Consider the following 13,602-nt stretch of genomic DNA (forward strand, 5'->3'; position numbering starts at 1 on the left):
TGAAAGGACAGTATGCAGTGATTCTTGGCCACTAAATAAGGTTAAACAGGTATCTAGAGCCATATCTCATACCATTGTTCCTTGAGACATAATGTCTTCTGAATGTCCCACTGGCTGTACAGATGGCAGGGAGATGGATCTAGCTAGTCTTAGGATGTGATGTGTGCTCAGAGGCATTATGCATAAACCTGTACTGGCCATTGATAAAGACAATGGTAGATGCAGAATGATAAGAATGGACATTCAGCGATGAAGATGCACTGACTTTCTTCTATAGATTCGCTAAAAACAAAGATGGTACTTTGAGATGACCTCTAATCCTCTGACACTACTATCAGAAAGGAGGCTTGCCCTAGCTAATCTTGGGCATAATCTTGGGCATTTCTTGACCAGGAGCAAAATCTCACAATTGTCAACATGCTGTATTTGTCTCCAAGATTTAAAGGGTTTATATTTTATTTTCTCCTTCCTAGATGATGCTTTGACCAGAATGGCTAAGCCCTACTAAAATTATGTATGGCAATCATACTCCCAAAGGTTATGATGTTAACAAGTGGAGTCTACTGGCAGGGGATTTGTATTAAAGGGAAAAGCCTCCAGGGATAGTGTGGTTCTCTTATAAATGAGAGTCATAAAACCATCCTGTTTTTTTTTTTTTTTAACAAGGGCTGGCATTTTCTGAAACTGTCATTTAGAAGCCCATAAATGGACATCTACCACATAGTAAATGTTTTGTTACATCCATCTGAGACAGCATATCCCTCAGTAGTACAGGAAATTGGTACCATAGCTATGCATAATACACTTATATATGACTTGATAGTTATACAATCAAATGATAAATATGAGTTAGAACACACACACACCTCTGTGTGTGTGTGTGTGTGTGTGTGTGTGTGTGTGTGTGTGTGTTCTTTGAAATCCATTTCTTCTGGTAATGATATCTTACAGGGAAGTAGGAGACAGAGCATGTTCATGTACATAAATAGTGAGAGAATGTGTGACTTGTATGGATTATTTTATATATCAACCTTTGCTTTGTCAATGCATTGATGACATGGGGACTTTGTCTTTTCACATAGGTTCTTAAGAATGAGTTTGAAAACACATCCTAGATACGTGGCATAAAGTTTTCTACTATTTGGGATGTTTTGATGAACAATTTCTTATTCTTTGTTTATCTAGTTTTCTACATTAGGGATGAAGGATAAGTGTACGAACATAGTGGGGTTCAGGTCTTTGTCCTTGGGGAAAGATATAGGGGGTAGGCTCTATGGCCTTGGTGATTGTAAGAACATGAGAAAGAATAGCAAGTGTTTGTTATTTTCCTGGGATTTTGAAGTGCTAAGCCTTTCTAGAACTGCCCTTCATTCTCTGTGCCACCATATATGAGCCATCAGAAAAAGAAAGAAAATGAAATGCCAGGAAACAATGAGTTTTTCTAATCATAATTCCTTCTTATGGTTTTCAAGAATTTGTGTGAAAATGCTGAGGTGGTTAGGGTTCCTGAATCTTGAATACAAATTACTTTAACTTAGGAAGAATATAATTTACACACATGCCATGTGTGATCATTCCTAACACAGAGTATCTGACATGAAAGAGCTGGATACATGTATTCTGTGTATACACTGTGCATCAGAGATCCCAGCTGACTCCCTGGCATAGTGTTATTCAGGGAAACTATCAAATAACGAGGGCCATTCACATCAGGGAGCAGAAACGCAGTGGAGCAAATTACAAACCAGGAGCTTTAGATTAACACCCAAACAGGGGAGAATCTAGGCAATGGCAAATGTGGGGGCATGTGGTCATTTGCTAGAGAGTTGAAGAGGGTGAAGAGAGGGTCACTGTCACCTGAGGTGTTCAAGTATTAAGAAGATGGGAAGGTGAACATCTGGGCAACATTACAGTGCAGAATCTTTTCCTCTAACCTACAACTTTCTTAAATGATATGTGGAACTTGAATGGCAACAAAAGTTAGTATAGCACAGAAAAACATCTTCTTTTAATCCCTTATATTCTATTTTTGGTTGTAGAGAGAGTTCAGAAAACCAAACTTTCAAATAGAAATAAGCTCTTTATGTCGGAGAAATACCTTTGTACATTATAGCCCTGTATATTGTACATTATTGCCAAGAGATATCTCCTAGTAGGTGAGTGGGTAAAGAGATTGTGGTATACATACATAAAATTTGTGTGTGTGTGTGTGTGTGTGTGTGTGTGTGTGTGTGTGTGTGTGTTTATTTGTACATAGTGGAACACTAGTCAATCATAAAAGATGGAATTTTCAATAACTGAGATGCTACTGGTGGATATTTACTGTGTAATATCCAGACACACAAAGTACAGGACAACATCATCTCACATATGCAAGATAAAAAGCAATGGAATGGCAGGTGAAAATAAAACACTTGCTACTATAGACTGGGAAGTTCAAGGGTTGCTGAGAGGAGGTTGGTCTATGGGTACAGAATTACATTTAGGTAAGAACAATGAGTTCTTATGTACTATTGCACAACAACATGGTTATGAATGATAATGGATTATGTATTTCAAAACACCTATTTCAGTAGAATTTTAATATTTCACCATAACAACATTATAAATATCTGAGGTAACAGATACGCTAATTCCCTAACTTAATCATTTCACAACATGTACGTACATATATGAACCCTTAACATTAGGCACCTAGAATTATCACCACTAGAAAAGGTCAGATTAAAAAGAATGAAATCTTGCATTTTGCAAGTAAATTTCATCCTAAACTGCAAAGGGGGAAGGAAGAATACATGAGCTTATTGTATCCAGGGTGGAGAATTTACAATAGGGAGAAGTGTTGGAATAAACTCTGGAGACAAAGATAGGAGAGCCTTTTAGTTGCATAAGGTAGTGGAGAGGCCTTGGAGAACATTAGTAAGGAGGATGTTCAATGTGATGGTGTCATGTGTTTGCTGATTGACATTTAGTGGAATTATGCTAACTGTTCCCGGAAACAGAAAATCTATAACCTTAGATTAATACATTTCAGAACATTGATGTGACACTTGTCTTGAGTATTAAAGTCATTTTGCCCAGGTCACAAATTAGTCAATTTAAGGACAGAAATACCTAGTGGGAAATTGGTTACTGCCTATTATGCTTGCAATCCACTCATCAATATTCCATAATATTTGAAGCTAAAATTGTTATACTGACTAGAGTTAGACTTTCTCTGCTAGCTCAATCAGTAGAGCTGGTATCTGTCAGGATTGCTGTAACAAATACCAAGTAAGATGCTTCTAGCATCCTTTCTTCCTCAAAGTCTAATTGGGGTATTCAATTCTGCCAGCATGGTTCCAACCCTATGTCTACTGGGAACCCATTCCCTCTGTGCTAGTAGAAGCTGAAATCTATAAGGTCCTTGCCACAGCTACTGTCCTTTCATGAGAACAAAGTTTTTGCTTAAAGAGGTGGGATGATTAGAGGCTGACATTTAGCATGCTATAGCATGTCTGGAGAATAATGCTGCAAGAAGAACTGTCTACTGACTTCTTTATTTTTCTTGGATATCTCTTCCAAGCTGCATTAAGCCTTCCAATGCTGTAAAGAACTTCACTGTGGTGTTCCTTGCATAGCACACTGGAGTCATGAGACATGTGCAATTTCAGTATATGAAGAAGATTTATGTATAGAAAATATATTTTTCTCAACATTTCTTATGATATTACCTCTGGTTTGCTGTATATTGATTTTATTATGTTTAGGTATGAGCCTTGAAATCCTGATGTTACCAAGACTTTTAAAATGAAGGGATGGTGAATTTTGTCAAATGCTTTCTCAGCTTCTAATGAGATTGTTATATGGTTATTTTCTTTGAGTTTGTTAATGAAGTGGATTATGATGATGAATTTCCATGTATTGAACCATCCCTGCATCCCTGGGATGAAGCCACTTGATCATGATGGATGATTTTATGTGTTCTTGGATTGCGTTTGCAAGAAATGTATTGGGTATTTTTGCATTGATATTTATAATGGAAATTGGTCTGAAGTTCTCTTTTTTTATTGGGTCTCTGTGTGGTTTTGATATCAGCATAATTGGAGCTTCATAGAAGGAATTTTTTAGTATTTCTTCTGTTTCTATTTTGTGGAATAGCTTGAAGAGTATTGGAAGTAGGTCTTCTTTGTAGGTCTGATAGAATTCTGCACTGAAACCATCCAGTGTTATTTTTGAGGGTTGGGAGACTTTTAATGACTGCTTCTATATCTTTAAGAGTTATGACACTGTTTAGATCATTTATCTATTCCTGATTTAACAGTGGTAGCTGTTATCTGTGGAGAAAATTGTCCATTTCATTGAAACTTGCCATTTTTATTGAGGATATTTTTGTAGTATGATATGACTAATTTTTTAATTTTTCAGTGTCTCTTATTGTGTCTCCCATTTCATTTCTGATTTTATTAATTTGGATACCATCTCTGGGCCCTCTGGTTAGGCTTGCTGAGCTTTTATCCTCCTTGGAGACAAACATAAATCAAGCCCACTAAAATCAGAGACTAGACAAGGTTTTCCATTCTCTCCCTATCTAGTCAATACAGTACTTGAAATCCTAGTCAGAGCAATTAGATCATAAATGGAGGCCAAGGGGATAGAAATTGGAAAGGAATAAGTCAAAACATCACTATTTGCAGATGACATGATAGTATTCTTATGTGATGCCAAAAATTACACCAGAGAATTCCTAAATCTGATAAACAATTTCAGCAAAATGGCTGCATGTAAAAATAACTCAAAAAAAATCATTATCCTTCTTCTATTCAAAGGACAAACAGGTTGAGAAAAAATTTAAGGAAAGAACACCCTTCACAATAGTCACAAACATTATAAGATACCTTGGTGTGACTCTAACCTGGCAAGTGAAAGATCTGAATGTCAAGAACATCAGGTTTCTGAAGGAAGAAATCATGAAGATCTCAGAGGATGGAAAGATTTCCCATGCTCAAGATTATCAGGATTAATATAGTTAAAATGGTCATCTTGCCAAAAGCAATCTACAGATTAATGGAATCCCCACCACAATTCCAACTCAAGTCTTCATTGAGTTTGAAAGAACAATTTTCAAATTCATCTGGAATTAAAAAATATTCAGGATATCAAAAACTATTCTCAACAATATTAGAACTTCTAGGGAAATCACCATACCTGCCCTCAAGCTGTATTATAGAACAGTAGTGACAAAACTGTAAGGTTTTGGTACAGAGACAGGAAGGTAGATCAATGGAATAGAATTGAAGACCCAGAAACAAATCAACACACCTATGGGCGCTTGATCTTTGACAAAGAATCTAAAATTATCCAGTGGGGAAAGAAACAGCATTTTCAAAAAATGGTGCTTGCTCAACTGGCAGTTATCATGCAGAAGAATGCAAATTGATCAATTCTTATCTTCTTTTACAGAGCTCAAGTCCAATCTGATCAAGGATCACCACATAAGACCAGATACACTGAAAGTAATAGAAGAAAAAAGTGGAGGAAAAAAATCAACTACATGGGCACAGCAAAAAATTTCCTGAACACCACAGCACTGTCTTATGCTCTAAGACCAAAAAATGGAAAAATGAACCTCATAGCACTGCAAAGCTTCTGCAAGGCAAAGGACACTGTTAATAGGACAAAATGACAACCAACTGATTGGGAAAGGACCTTTACCAATCTTATATCTAATAGAGAGCTAATATATAACATATACAAAGAACTCAAGAAGTTAAGACTCCAGAGCATCAAATAAATCTATCAAAAATGGGGTACAGAGATAAACAAAATTCTCAATTGAGGAATATCAATTGGCCAAGAAGCACCTAAAGATATGTTCATCATCCTTAGTCATCAGGGATACGCAAATAAAAACAACGCTGAGATTTGATTTTACATCAATCAGAATGGCTAAGATTAAAATCTAATGTGATAGCAGATGCTGTTGGGAATGTGGAGTAAGAGGAACAATTCTACTTTGTTGGTAAGATTGCCATCTGTTGCAATGACTCTGTAGATGAGTCTGTCCAATCCTCAAATAATTGCACATAGTATTACCCGATGACCCAGCTATACTACTACTTGGCATATACCCAAAATATGTTACAGCATATAACAAGGACATATGCTTGACCATGTTCATAGAAGCCTTACTTATAATAGCAAGAAGCTGGATAGAGCCCAGATGTCCATCAACAAAGGAATGGGTACAGAAATTGTGATACATTTACACAACAGAGTACTTACTACTCAGCTGTTAAAAACTATGAGTTCATGAAATACATTGTCAAATGGATAGAACTAGAAAATACTATCCTGAGTGAGGTAACCCAATCGCAAAAGAACACACAGGGTATGCACTCACTTATAAGTGGATATTAGTCAAAATTCTCAGAATACCTAAGATATCACTCACAGACCACATGAAGGTTAAGAAGTAGGAAGACTAAAGTGTGGATGCTTAAGTTCTTCTTAGAATGGGGAACAAAATACTCATGGGAAAACATATGGAGATTAAGCCTGGAGCAGAGACTGATAGAAAGGTCATCTAGAGACTGCCCCACATGCGGATCCATCCCACATACAGACACCAAACCCAGAGACTAATTTGAATGCCAAGCAGTTCTTGCTAACAAGAGCCTGACATAGCTGTCTCCTGAGAGGGTCTGACAAATACAGAGGCAGTTGCTGGCAGCCAACTATTGGACTGAGCACAGGGCCCCCTAGGGAGGAGTTAGAGAAAGGACTGAAGGAGTTGAATGAGTTTTCAACCCCATAGGGCAAACAACAATATCATCCAATCAGAACCCCTTCCCTGAGCTCTCAGAGACTAAACCAACAACTAAAGAGTACACATAGAGGGACCCATGGCTCCAGCTGCATAGGTAGCAGAGGAAAGTCTTGTCAGGCATCAGTGGGAGGAGAGGCCCTTGGTCATCTTAAGGCTCTATGCTCCAGTGTAATGCAATGTCAGGCCAGTGAGGTGGGAGTGAGTGGGTAGGTTGCTGGGGAAACTTCCTCATAGAAGCAGGAAGAGGAGGGATCAGATTGGGGTTTTCATGGGTGGAGGACTGGGAAATGGGTTAACATTTGAAATGTAAAGGAAGGAAATGTCCAATAAAAATGGAGAAAATGAACAGGTGAGTATGGAGGCTGCTCATATTGGTCTTGCCTAAACCAGATACAAATGTTAAGATTACAGACCACTCATGTATTCTATAAACAACACAAGACCTTCTGTTTACAAGATCCATGGAATCCCAGGTGGGAAACAGGTGTTGTTGGTAAGCTCTATCATAAAAATAAATCTAGGTCCCCATTAAGTAATATTCACATCCAAACAAAATATGTCTCAATTGCCCAACCTCTAGATATAGGAAAAATAGACAAGTAATCAAACATTCCTCCAAGGTCCTTAATTCCTTGAAATCCCCTTTCATAAATGGTACTTACCTGCCATTTGACCTTTTTGTTTCACACTCTGACCTTGACCTACCAGCTTTCTCTTCTACCTTGTTCCCTCTTTCAATTAAAATCTCTCAAATTGTGAACTGTGCTGGCTTGGCATGATTTATTCAGGAATAAACCATTTTCAAATAACAGGGGATGCACACATAGCAGCACACCACAGGACATGGGGGGGGGGCACACACACATGCATACACACACACACACACACACACACACACAAACACACACACAATACTTTGGAGGACACCACTGTAACTGTGGAGGAGGGTTAAAAAATTGCAATGTACCACTCAAGCTGGGTGTATACACACTTGGCATCACATCACTGTAGCTGGGGGGTACACAGAGAGCACCACACCACTTGAGGTGTACTAGAAAACATACATAGCACAGCTGGTGGCTGGGGGAACATGCACACACATACACAAACAGACACACACACTCATTCAAACACACACTCATACACATACACAAATACTCACACACACACATTTTGGAGGACACCACTGGAACTGCGGGGTTAAAAATGTGCAATGTACCTCTCGAGCTGGGTGTATACACACTTGGCACCACACCACTGGAGCTGGGGGGTTCACAGAGGGCATCACACCACCGAAGGTGTAGGTGAACACATACATAGCACAGCTGGGGGCTGGGGGAACATGTACACACACATGCACACACTCAAATACACACTCACACTCTCTCTCTCTCTCTCTCTCTCTCTCACACACACACACACACACACACACACACACATTCAAACACAAGCACAGCTCACCACTAGACTTGAGGGAGCACACACAGTGTAAATTATTATTTGGGCTGCTGGTATACACACACACACACACACACACACACACACATACACACCAGTGTATCACTGGAGCTATTCCCTGTCTTACCTGGCTTGACTGAGATGCTAATTGTTCCCAAGAAGACAACTGGTAAAGTTTTGGTTAGCCAGAGACTCCTCTGGAAGATGGGGGGGATATTCAGCAAGTGGGCCTAAGAGAAGTGAGCTAGGTTCGGAGACAGCACAGCAATGTGTATTGGCATACCAAACCCCTCCCTTATGTTTCCTGTTTACCAGGAGGTGAGTGACTTTACCTCACCACAAGCTCCTTGTCATCTATGTCCTAACTTGTGTCAGACCATAAAACAGTGGTGGCCCCTGACCATGGATTAAGTCTCTAAGGCTTGAGACAACAAAAAACTTCTCTTCCATCAAGTTTGATTTGTCAAAAGAGTTTGGCCACATTGACAGATAATTAAAATGTTTGCATTTACTCAGGAAATTATGCAAATGGAGAGGGATGGTGTATTAATTCAGGCTGAGCATTTACAGACAATTAGTCCACATTAAGATTTTGTCTGCTCTTCCTCTGCCGAGAAGAACTATCTTAGTGTTAGAGATGAGTAAGTATACTTTTTCAATAGACACATGCATCACACAGGGAAGCAAGTCCCAAAGAGGGGTGAGACAGCATGTGGAAATCCTCCAATCCCAGACAGAATTTGATTATAACATACAACTTTACCCTAACCCACCCCTGTCATTCCCTAATCCAGCAGAAACTTCCTCTTTGTATCAAGCCATTATTACATATCAACAACCAGCTACTTTTAGGAAACCCTCAAATTGCAGAGCAGGCAAATTATGACCAGAGAAAGAAAAGATATAGGAAGGGAGAATAGAGGTATGTTGGTGTTTTATAAAAGATTTCTGATCATCTGATTATTTCATCTTCCTGTAGGGAAGAAGATATCCTGAGTAAGATAAATTATTTTCTCTTACAAAATCCTCCTTTCTCAGTTCTTGAGATGGGATGAGCCCTGATATTTTTAAATGGTTTTCTAGGATACAGATGTATAGGTGGGTTAAAAAATTTCCAAGAGACTTCACTCAGAGATGAGGTACACAGCACCTCTCAGGCATTTCCCAGTGAGAAGAATAGGGAGATGGTGCAAGGGACTTGAGTCTCATTGTGGTGGATTCTAAGAATAGAATCAAAAAAGCAACTTGACCCTTCCCCACTGATATTCACATCATATTAGAAAGAGAAGGACCACAGACAAAAAGTCTAGTATGTCCCACGAGTTTTTCATCATGTGGTGGTTAAAATCAGCTACTCCCTGCTTTCCTTTAGGTGATCACGGGGCCCCGTGTTCAGGTAAAACGTTACCAACTCATTGCTTTCTCTGAGAGAGGAAGAAGCACACCTATCCGATTCAACTGTAGTGAATGAACACCACTGTTGAGCAGTCACTTAGAGAAATCTATGAAATGAGGCCCATGTTCTGACCTAAAAAGCTTGGGGAACCTTGACCTGGCTAACATTCTGTTGCCTCCAGCAGCTGAGTGTGCCCAAGAACAGAGAGATCTATGTGAAATTACTTCCCACTGAGGCCTCATCCCATTGCCAGACTCTGTGATGCCCACGTCAAATGTCTTGAGTTATAGGCAAGTAAGCTCCAATTGTAACCAGTAAGTCTGTCCCAGAACAGCATGGGTCCCTGTCACCTAAGAAGTAGGGTAGGAAGCTGTTCTTGTTGAGCAGTGCAGGAGGAAATCATCTGGGGATCCTCACATTTGCATAAGAGACTCAGTGTGCTATCCAAGGGCCACTTTGACAAGACAGATAAGGTACTGTGTATTATACAATTGTAATTCCTTGGATTCTAGTCAGTGTAGAGTCCTACCCAGGAGGCAGCCCCTGGCACTATATAAGGCACTGAGCTCAAGTCCCTCTGCATCTCTGCACTTCACCAGGCTTCAGTCATGAGGATCCATTACCTTCTCTTTGCATTTCTCCTAGTGCTGCTGTCTCCACTAGCATGTGAGTCAGGGGAACAGGGTGGTCCCATAGTGAAATGAGATAAAGTTCCCTACAGCATGTGTGTGGGGGGTGTGTATATTTCTGTCCCTTAATCTTTGTGTGTCTGTCAGTCTCCCTTTCACTTTATGTGTGTGTGTGTTCCTGTGTGTGTGTGTGTTCCTCTGTATATGCATCTGTCTTTCTGTCTCTATGTGCGTATGCCTGTTTTTCTGTGTACATGTCCATCTCTATGTTTCTGTCTGTATCTCTTTCTCCATTTTACAGATACCCTCCTTACTTTCATATTTTCTTTCTTTCTTCTAAATAAGCATTTTAGAAAATGTGTACTGAGTGACTACTAACAAAAACCAAGGACTCTTTCCTTTTCCCTTGAAGAAGCCTAAGTTAGACCCATTCTCTGCTGATGTGTATCACATGACTTCCATTTCCTAACTCCTGATGCTAAGCTTAAGATTGTCAAATGAGTGTCTCATAGGTAAACTTGAAAAAATGTTTGATTCTTACCTGAAAAGAAAGGTATTAATTTAGAAATTAATTGTCAAATGAGTGTCTCATAGGTAAACTTGAAAAAATGTTTGATTCTTACCTGAAAAGAAAGGTATTAATTTAGAAATCTTTACATATAAGGAGTAGAGTCTCTGCTTACTCTAGAGAACTCTTCAGAATGACCAGCCCAGCCTGTGACTGAGAACTTCCTCTCCCCCTACCCCATGGAATACCCTTAAGCACACACTGCCTACAGGGTAAATGAGGCTCATAGCTCAGGGGAGGCTATGAAACCCAGTCTCCCACTCTGCCTTAAGTGTATTTTGTGGAAAAGATTTACATTCTTTCAAATTATGTGTATAGGTATGGATTTGTGTATGAGTATGTGACAAGTAGTACACTACTCATAGAGATCAAAAAAGGACATCCAATCTCTCAGAGATGGGGCTATTTGTAGGTACATATGACCTGCCTGATATGGTACTAGGAACTTATCTCAGATCTTCTGCAGGAGCAGTATGCACTCCTAACTGCTGAGTCATCATTCCAAGCTTCAAGCTGTGTTTCATACTTGACATTAGACAAACAGAATTATAGGATCAGACAACTCAAGAAAGGGAGATAAAACAAGTAATGAGCCAGAGAGGAATTGATGAATATATCTTAGGCCAACCTCTGGCCTTTATATGTGTGGCACACATGCACATTTATGTGCACAGTCACACACAGTGTCTGTTTCAGATACTAGAACAAGGGACTTGTGTGTGGAAAAGCAAAGGCAGGGCTCCTGAGAAGCAGCTAGGGACTCACACAGAATCTTTCCTGAGCTCCTGCCTGCTGGCCCTGAAAACTCCAGTGAGGCAGGGGTGGAGCAGACCCTTCAAAATTTTGGTCCTAGTAAACCAGCACCCCATCTACACTGCAACAGTGCCTGTCTCTATTAAGAATAGGATTCAGCCCTACTAATACAGATATCCATGTTTGGGGGGAAGAGCCTGCTGGGATCAACTCATCATAAGAACACGTTGCTATGTATTTCTGACCTGGCACTTGCAAATGTAATGTGTGTTTTTTTTCTTACTCATCTTTCAGCTTTTAGGCTAAATGACAACAACCGACATATTTGCCATATGCAAGGAGGCTCATGCCATAGGAGGTGCTTTTTCCCTACTCATCAGATTGGCATGTGTACAAGTGTCTTCAAATGCTGCAAGAGATTATAGAGAAGAAGACAAAGATCCTGTGAACCAAAGAAAACACCAGAATTTGCTCCTCCATGAAGATGGATAAAACTTAAACCAAATTAAAGTTCCTTGCTTGGATACAACCCCTGTTGCCTAAGAGCTGTGTGCGCTCACAGTTTGTTCTCTTTTGCTCTGTATTCTAAAAATCTTTGTAGAAATCAATCCGTGCCTCAATCAGGGCTGTCTTATGCTTCTGGCTATCTTTCTGGCTATCTGTTCCTGTCTCTGATATGCTGGGTGACTTCCTGTAGCCAACACTGCCTGTCTTCTACATCCCTTTGCCTCCTTAACTATTTGCTTCTTCCATCGAATCCCAATGCAAGGCAAAAAAGGTTTCACCAGGTTCCCGTTAGCTTGTGCCTCTTAGACTTTTATGCATTGGGTGTTTGTGATTAAGACTTTAATGCACACTTTGGCTATGAGAGCTCTTGAGTGTGGGTTCCAGAGTCTCTTATTCATTTATGTACTGACCACTGATGGTATATATTGTATCATGTTATTTTAAATTGAATGGACAAGTTGAGTCAGTGGGAGGGGGGTCTTTCTTACATGTAGACCTAAGACACAAGGAACTTGTGGAAAACAAGGCCTTATTGAAAGCAATAAGAAGGAAGAGCAGGGTAAAGACCAATCAGAGGCTATGGTTAGGAAAGCAATAGTTCAGAGTCTGTCCTAGGCCTAACCTTCCAACTGGGGTTTTACAATATGATGGGCTCCCTGTCTGGCTTGGGCACGGCTTTTCAGGTAATCTGCATACAATTATGCTCATGAGTATAATTCAGCTCCAGCAGGATACCTTAGATTTTGACAATTATCTGTCTGAAAGTAGAAATGGGACTACAGATAAAAGATATCTCACCTGGATAAAAGCAATTCATTAAAGGAGTCCTTGTCACATGATTGACATGGAACCAAAGAATGTTGGTTGCAGATACATATCATAATGCAGGGTATATTTAAATTTAATGTAGTGGTCTGAATGCATGGCACTGTCCATAAGTGTGTGCTGTGCAAGCCTCCAGATCTGAGTTTGATTCAGAGCACCCATGTAATAAACCAGGGATCACAGCATGTGTGTATTCCTAGCCCTGGGTGATGGGATGAAGATATGTGGATCTCCAAACTCACCAGCAATCCTGCCAGACTAAAGGCATGACCACAGGCTCAGTGAAAGAGCCGTCTCAAAAATTTAAGTAGGAGGTTGCATTAGTCAAGGTTCTCTGGAGTGACAGAACTTACAGATATTCTCTATATGCTAAAGGAATTTATTGATGACTTACAGTCTGCAGTCAAATTCCCAACAATGGTTCAGTAGTACCTGTGAATGGAAGTCCAAGGATCTGCAAGTTCTTTGACTCTAGAAAACCCTTACTAATACAAAAGTTGGTACCAGGTTTGGGGTATATTATTATAAATATTGTTCCGTCTATGCTTTCCATAGTAATAGCTAGGATCACCTTGTCTTTGTGGATTCAGTGCTGCCACCTGGCCCTTGTTACCTCTGGATCCAATTAAACCCATTGAATTTAATTCATCTAATTGAG

The 13,602-nt window shown here is 39.8% G+C and overlaps 1 protein-coding gene across 1 annotated transcript; it reads left to right on the top strand.

Annotated features, from left to right (window-relative positions):
- The first annotated feature begins 10,270 nt into the window (after positions 1-10,270).
- Positions 10,271-12,037, top strand: LOC110336207 (beta-defensin 8-like). Its single transcript, XM_021218649.1, has 2 exons — positions 10,271-10,328; positions 11,907-12,037. The coding sequence occupies exons 1-2, from the start codon at positions 10,271-10,273 to the stop codon at positions 12,035-12,037; spliced, it is 189 nt and encodes a 62-aa protein (XP_021074308.1).
- Positions 12,038-13,602: the final 1,565 nt, after the last annotated feature.

The sequence above is a fragment of the Mus pahari genome, chromosome 19, assembly GCF_900095145.1.
Source record: "Mus pahari chromosome 19, PAHARI_EIJ_v1.1, whole genome shotgun sequence".
Lineage (NCBI taxonomy): Eukaryota > Metazoa > Chordata > Mammalia > Rodentia > Muridae > Mus > Mus pahari.